The sequence below is a fragment of the Salvelinus sp. IW2-2015 genome, unplaced genomic scaffold, assembly GCF_002910315.2.
Source record: "Salvelinus sp. IW2-2015 unplaced genomic scaffold, ASM291031v2 Un_scaffold2536, whole genome shotgun sequence".
Classification (NCBI taxonomy): Eukaryota; Metazoa; Chordata; class Actinopteri; order Salmoniformes; family Salmonidae; genus Salvelinus; species Salvelinus sp. IW2-2015.
In genome coordinates this window covers 106,722-113,959 of record NW_019943849.1, presented here as the reverse complement: position 1 = coordinate 113,959, position 7,238 = coordinate 106,722, and the positions used below count along the sequence as shown (strand labels likewise).

Below are 7,238 nucleotides of genomic sequence, written 5' to 3'. Positions count from 1 at the left end.
ACTTGATGCAGCTCCCTAGCAACTCAAACAAGCACAAGGCTGGCTTTGAACTAGTTGGGCCTTGTACGCAGCCTCTCAATAAAGAGTCATCTGAACTCATTGGTAATCAGCGCGCCACACCTGTCCATCACTCTCCTAAACGCTGCCACCTACGTAAACCTGACCAAACTAACATTCCTCCCTTTGTTCTGCAGTATGGTGTTGCACAACACCATGTTAGTAGCCTTCATCAAGTTGCATCCCTCTTCTTTCACCTTCTATCTGGTATCTCTTACACACGTCCTAGTGTGTACATGTAAGTCAGAATAATCAGTCATAAGACAGTTAGAAAGCTCAGCTCATTGAGAAGTCAGAATAAAAAACCTAGCTATGACCACGTCGTTGACTAGTTGACTCTTGGAAGGTCATGCACTTTACACCATGCTATAGCCAAAGCCTTGTCTTATTTATTTAATTTTATTTAACCGTTATTTAACTAGGTAAGTCAGTTAAGAACACATTCTTAGTTACAATACGGCTACCCCGACCAAACCGGACGGCTCTGGGCCATTTTGTGACGCCGGCCCTATCGACTCCCAATCACGGCCGGATGGTATACAGCCTGGATCTGTACTGATATCACGCCCCCCGGTCAGTTCAGCTTCTCTCTAACATGTATTTTAGTAGGCCTAAACTTAGTTCATACATTTAAGTAATTTGTCTTAATGGAATGATAAAATTAATGGAGTCTACATTTCATACATCATCAGTTAAATCCAAACATTCAATTCAAAACTATTAAATTTAATTTACCTTTTTACTAGGCCAAGTCATTTGAAGTGCATTTAAAATTGCAACATACTTAAAACATAATTAATGAAAAAACCAAGCACGGCAATAGAGATCAAACTGTTTATCAAGAACATAAAACACAAAGGCATCATTGATTAAAGGCCAAGTTAAAGGTCTCATTGGATAAAGGCCAGCTAAGGTGTCATTGATTAAGGCCAAGTTAAGGTCTCACTGTTAAAGCCAAGTTAAAGGCATCTGGAATAAAGGGCAGTTAAGGTCTCATGGATAAGGCCAAGCTAAAGTGTCATCTCGATTAAAGGCCAAGTTAAAAGGTCTCACTGATTAAAGGCAAGTTAAAGGCATCATTGAATAAAGGCCAAGTTAAATCTCATTGATTTAAGGCCCACAGTTTAAAGGTAGTCAACTGATTAATGCCAGTTAAAGGTGATCACTGATTAAAGGCACGTTAAAGGATGTCACTGATATAAAGGCCAGGTTAAAAGGCATCATGATTAAAGGCCAAGTAAAAGGGTCACTGATTAATGGCCAAGCCTAAAGGGTTGTCACTGATTAAAGGCCAAGTTAAAGTTTATTATTAAATTACCAAGTTAAAGGTGTTTTGATTAAAGGACCAAGTTAAAGGTTGGTTATTGATTAAAGGCCAAGCTAAAGTTCACTGATTTAAAGGCCAAGTTCAAAGTGGCATTGATGAAAGGGCCAAGTTAAAGGTGTCACTGATTAAAGCAAGTAAAGGTGTGCTATTAATTAAATACCATAGTTAAAGGTGTTATTTGATAAAGGCCAAAGGTTAAAGGTGGTATGATTAAAGCCAAGCTAAAAGGTGTCATTGATTAAAGGCCAAGTTAAAGTGTCACTGATTAAAGGCCAAGTTAAAGAGTGTTATTGATTAAAGGCCAAGACTAAAAGGTGTCACTGATTAAAGGCCAAGTTAAAGTGTCACGAATAATCGGCCAAGTTAAAGGGTCCTGATTAAAGCCAAGTTAAAGATGTTATTGATTTAAAACCAAGTTAAAGTGTGGTATATTAAAGGCCAAGCCAATGGTGTCACTGATTAAAGACCAAGCTAAAGTTGTCCCTGATGCTGGTTACAATATTAAAGTTCCATATAAAATAGATGACAAAAGAATGTACACTTTACAAAATAAAAACACAATGACTCAATCCAAACATTTTCACTTGCATAAAAATCATAACGCATACATGCAATACTTTAAAATATTTTACTGAGTTACAGTTATAAGGAAATCAAGTCACTGAAATGAATGACTAGGCCTAATCTATGGTTTCACATGAACTTGGGAAATTAACAGATATGCAATCTGATTGGTCACGATACCTTAAAACCAAGTAGGGGAGTCTGAATAGAAAACCAGTCGTATCAGTGTGACCACCATTGCCTCATTGAGCGCGACTTCTCCTTCACATAGAGTTTATCAGGCCTTTGACTGTGGCCTGTGGAATGCTGCCCCACTCCTCTTCAATGGCCGTGCGAAAGTTGCGGGATATTTCTGGGAACTGGAACAACGCTTGTTCGTACACCTCGTCAAGATCCCAAACGTTGCTCAAATTGGGAGATATGTTGGTGAGTACGCAGGCCATGGAAGAACTGGACATGTTTAGCTTCCAGGAATTGTGTACAGTCTTGCGAAAACATGGGGGCCGTGCATTATCCATGCTTAAACATGAGTGGATAGTATAGATGAATGAGCGGCGACAATGGAACTCAGGATCTTCGTCACGCGTTATCTCTTGATTTCAAATTGCCATGACAAAATGCGTCTGAGACTCATATCTCCCTCACTAGCTTTAAGCACCAGCTGTCATGCAGCTTCACAGTTCACTGCACCTGTTAAATAGCCCATCCACTACCCTCTCCCCTACTGTATTTATTATTTATCTTGCTCCTTTGTACCCAGTATCTCTTACTCGCAATCATCTTCTGCACATCTACCCAGTTCCAGTGTTTAATTGCTATATTGTAATTACTTCGCCACCGATGGCCTTATTGCCTTCCTCCCTTATCCTACCTTATTGCGCACATGTTATATAGACTTTTTTCTATGTATTTATTGACTCTATACTTGTTTTTCCATATTTTTAAAATCTGTGTTGTCTGTATGTGTCGAAACTTGCTATGCTTTATCTTGGCCAGGTCACAGTTGTAAGAGAACTTGTTTCTCAACTGGCACACCTGGTTAAAATTAAAGGTGAACATAAAATAAATAAATAAAAAATTAAAACAGTTTTCTGTTCATATTAGAAAACCTCCTCGTATAACAACCAGTATAGTGTTCTGTTCATATACGAAACCTCCTCGTATGCGTATATATTTACGTTTGCGCTCTTGATGACTGTTCACACTTTAAGGCCATTAACACATAGGTCATTTAATAACATAGTGTTATAAATCAATGAGGTTAAGTGATAACTCATTAGGGTTAAATTAAATCAAATGTAATGGCACCACACTATATATGACAAACCAAACCTAATACAATAGGGGTTGACTCTTTATAAAGTTTTAGTGACACATACATGGCAACATTAAAGTGACTACATTTTAATACCTACACCATAAAGGATTTACATTTATGCTGGCTTAAAATATAACATCCATATAAACATGTCATTACTGGTGGAAGTGTTTCTGTACTGAGAGTTATTACAACAGCAAGCACAGTGTCAGAACATGCATGTGATGGCCTGTGTGTGTGTTGTGTGTGTGTGTGGTGTGTGTGTGTGTGTGTGTGGTGTGTTGTGTGTGTTGTTGTGTGTGTGTGTGTGTGTGTGTGTGTGTGTGTGTGGTGTGTGTGTGTGTGGTGTGTGTGTGTGTGATGTGTGTGTGGTGCTGTGTGTGTGTGTGTGTGTGGTTGTGTGTGTGTCTGTGTACTGTGTCTGTGTCTGTGTGTGAGTGGTCGAGTGGTTGTGTGCGTGTGTGTGTGTGCCCATGTCAAAAACGGATTGTCCACAGGGTAGTTCGGCAAATGGTTGGTCCATCTGTAGACCAGTGGGCCAGTCTAAATTCAGGCTTTGTGCAAAATAGTAATTATTTAGCCGATAACGGAGACCTCAAAGCAGAAAAACGGGCCAAGGTATCACAAATTGCCAGGTAGGTTTTTGGTCCCTGTTCATCAGATAGACTGTTATTACTGTGAAGCCCTGTTCATAGCAGGTGACGGTCTCTTCAGAATGGCCTCGACAGAGAAGGACAGGGACTCGCTGGACACCACCTTGGTTCCAGCTGACGTAGCCAGAAACTCCTTGCTGCATCTATCAGAATCTTTGAAACTGTAGAAGTCCTTAGAAGGTCCTTCACGGTACTTTCTGGCTGCTTCCTCCAGCAGTTCYTTACAGTAGGGGCCCCGGAGCTCGACCCCGGCCCCAGTCCCAGCTCTCTCCCCAGCCCCAGCTCCTACCTCAGCCCTAGCCCTCTCTCTCTCTCCAGCCCCGTCCCTAGCCTTCTCACTCAGTGTCTGCTGGATGAGTGAGTGAAAAGAGTTGAGCTTCATGGATAGTGTGTGTTTGGCACTGTCCTTGCTCAGCTTGTTCACGACATGTTCGTGGCTAGGGTGGTAAGGGTGAGGCTGGGAGTGAGGTTGGAGGTGAGGTGTACTAGGGGGGAAGGCCTGTCCGAAGCCTCTCTTCGGCGGAGAGAAGGCTGATCGTTTGCAGTGCCCCCCCTGGGTGAGAGGGGCCTGGGACTGTGTGGGGCAATCCTGCAGCTGGGGTTCAGAACCCTCGGGGAGGCCCGCTGCAAATCTCGAACCCTTCAGCTTGGTGGCCGAAGTGGGGGTGGCGGTTGCCATGGCGTCGAGGTCGGGCGGCAGGCTCTCTGCGGCGGCGGCCATCATTCTGGGCTCCCAGGCCGCACCTGGCTTCATGTTCTGGACGGCCGTGGCGTTGAGCAGGCACTGCTGGTACAGAAGGGAGGGGCCACGCGGCCACACCATAAACCCCCGTGGAGAGGTCAGAGGAGAGGTCAGAGGGTACTGGCGGTAGGTGGTCGCCACGGAGACATTGGAGGAGATGAGCTCCATGTTGCCGGGGCCGGCGGAGTACTGCAGGGAGAGGTCCACACAGCTGGGCGACAGGAAGTGACAGAGGTCCTTGTTGTTGTGGTGAAGCTCCTCCGGGGCGGAGGCCGAGTAGGCCGTCTTGTAGGACTTGTACTCTGCAGCATGGCGGACCAAACTGTTGGGGAAGACCAGAGAGGCTGTAGCAGCCTGGGAGGGTTCTAGCAGCTCTCTCTCCTTGTACTCTCTCTCCAGCATGATCCTCTCCAGCTCTTTGTCAGCAAACGCTCTCCTCTTCCTCATCCTGTCGCTGAGGGGGGGTGGGAGGGGGGGGCTGGCCCCCATGTACGGATCACCCTGCACCGGACGGTACCCTGAGAGGAGACAGGACAGGGAGGAGGTTAGATAACATAGCGATACTAAATCATACTAATATAATACTATACAATTCTAATATAATACTATATAATATGCTATTCTATTTAATTCTTGGCTAGACTTGATGTTTTGGTTCAGCTATGAAGTAACTAGTGAAGTATACTTGATGTGTTAATTGCAGTGAATGAAATGATATCAAGGTTACATTCTGGAGTTAGGCATATTGGATCATCAAGGTTTATCAATAGTTTAGACATTTAACAAATGTCCTTTCATATGTCTGACGCTTGGTTGACCTACACTAGTATACCAGGAAGTATTCTTTTTGCTCTTAGACAAAAATATTTATATTTTTTAAATCTACAATTTTATTCTGCCAGCTAACTTTTATTTGAAACCTAGAAAATAAGGATATCATAACAGGTCTGTGCTTACGGAAGTTAAACTGTCCACAGAGCAATGAGGAGGAGGTTTAATTGAAACGGAAAGGGACAGAAATCCAAGAAACACTACAAGGAGGAAAGAGAAGAGAAAGATGAAGCAACATCATTATAACAGAGAAGAGAAAGATGAAGCAACATCATTATAACAGAGAAGAGAAAGATGAAGCAACARCATTATAACAGAGATTATCATTATGTATTAATGGAGGAGAGGAGATGATAGAGATGATCATTATGTATTAATAGAGGAGAGGAGATGATAGAGATTATCATTATGTATTAATGGAGGAGAGGAGATGCGGTTCTATATATTCTAGTCTATCCTATTATATTTATCCTATCCTATCCTATTTATATTCTAGTCTATCTATTATTCTATCCTTCCCTATCCTATTATATTCTAGTCTATCCTATTTATATCTAGTCTATCCTATTATATTCTATCTACCTATCTATTTATTCTAGTCTATCCTATTATATTCTAGTCTATCCTATTATATTCTATCCTATCCTATTATATTCTAGTCTATCTATCCTATTCTATTCTATTGTTAAGTAAGGCAGTATGTCCTTTTAACTGTAATGGTGTTTACTGAATCATAACTGGTTGTAGCCTATTTATCATCTCCTCTCCTCCATTAATACATGTGATAATCTCTCATCACTCTCTCTCTCTCCCCATTAATACATATGATAATCTCTACATCTCCTCCTCCTCCATTAATACATAATGATAATCTCTATCCCTCTATCATCTCCTCTCCTCATTAATACATAATGATAATCTCTATCATCTCCTCTCTCCATTAATACATAATATCATCTCTACATCCTCTATATCTCCTCTCTCCATTAATATCATGATGATAACTCTATCATCTCCTCTCCTCCATTAATACATAATGATCATCTCTATCACTCTATCACTCCTCTCCTCCATTAATACATAATGATAATCTCTATCATCTCCTCTCCTCCATTAACATAATGATCATCTCTATCATCTCATCATCTCCTCTCCTCCTTAATACATAAATATCTCTATCATCTCTATCACCTTATCATCTCCTCTCCTCCATTAATACATAATGATCATTCTCTATCACCTCTCCTCAATCTCTCCCCTATAATACATAATGATAATCTCTATCATCTCCCTCTCCTCCATTAATACATAATGATAATCTCTATCATCTCCTCTCCTCCATTAATACATAATGATAATCTCTATCATCTCCCTTCCTCCATTAATACAATAATTGATAATCTCTATCACTCCTCTCCTCCATTAATACATAATGATAACTCTATCATCCTCTCCTCCATTAATACATAATGATAAATCTCTATCATCCTCTCCTCCATTAATACATAATGATAATCTTCTCATCTCCTCTCCTCCATTAATACACAATGATAATCTCTATCTCCTTCCTCTCATTAACACATAAATGATAATCTCTATCTCCTCTCTCCCTTAACATATGATAATCTCTTATCATCTTTCATCTCCTCTCCTCCATTAATACATATGAAATCTCTATCATCTCCTTCCTCCATTAATACATAATGATAATCTCTATCTCTCTCTCCATAACAACATAAACGTGAT

At 41.0% G+C, this 7,238-nt stretch overlaps 1 protein-coding gene across 1 annotated transcript in view; it reads right to left on the bottom strand.

Annotated features, from left to right (window-relative positions):
* Nucleotides 1–3,687: 3,687 nt before the first annotated feature.
* LOC112074209 (doublesex- and mab-3-related transcription factor 2-like) overlaps nt 3,688–7,238 on the bottom strand; it is a 14,541-nt gene continuing 10,990 nt past the window's right edge. Inside the window, exon 4 of the mRNA XM_024141417.2 lies at nt 3,688–5,179. Coding sequence (XP_023997185.1) covers nt 3,939–5,179 — 1,241 coding nt within the window. The 3' untranslated portion in view covers nt 3,688–3,938. The remainder of the gene's footprint in view (nt 5,180–7,238) is intronic.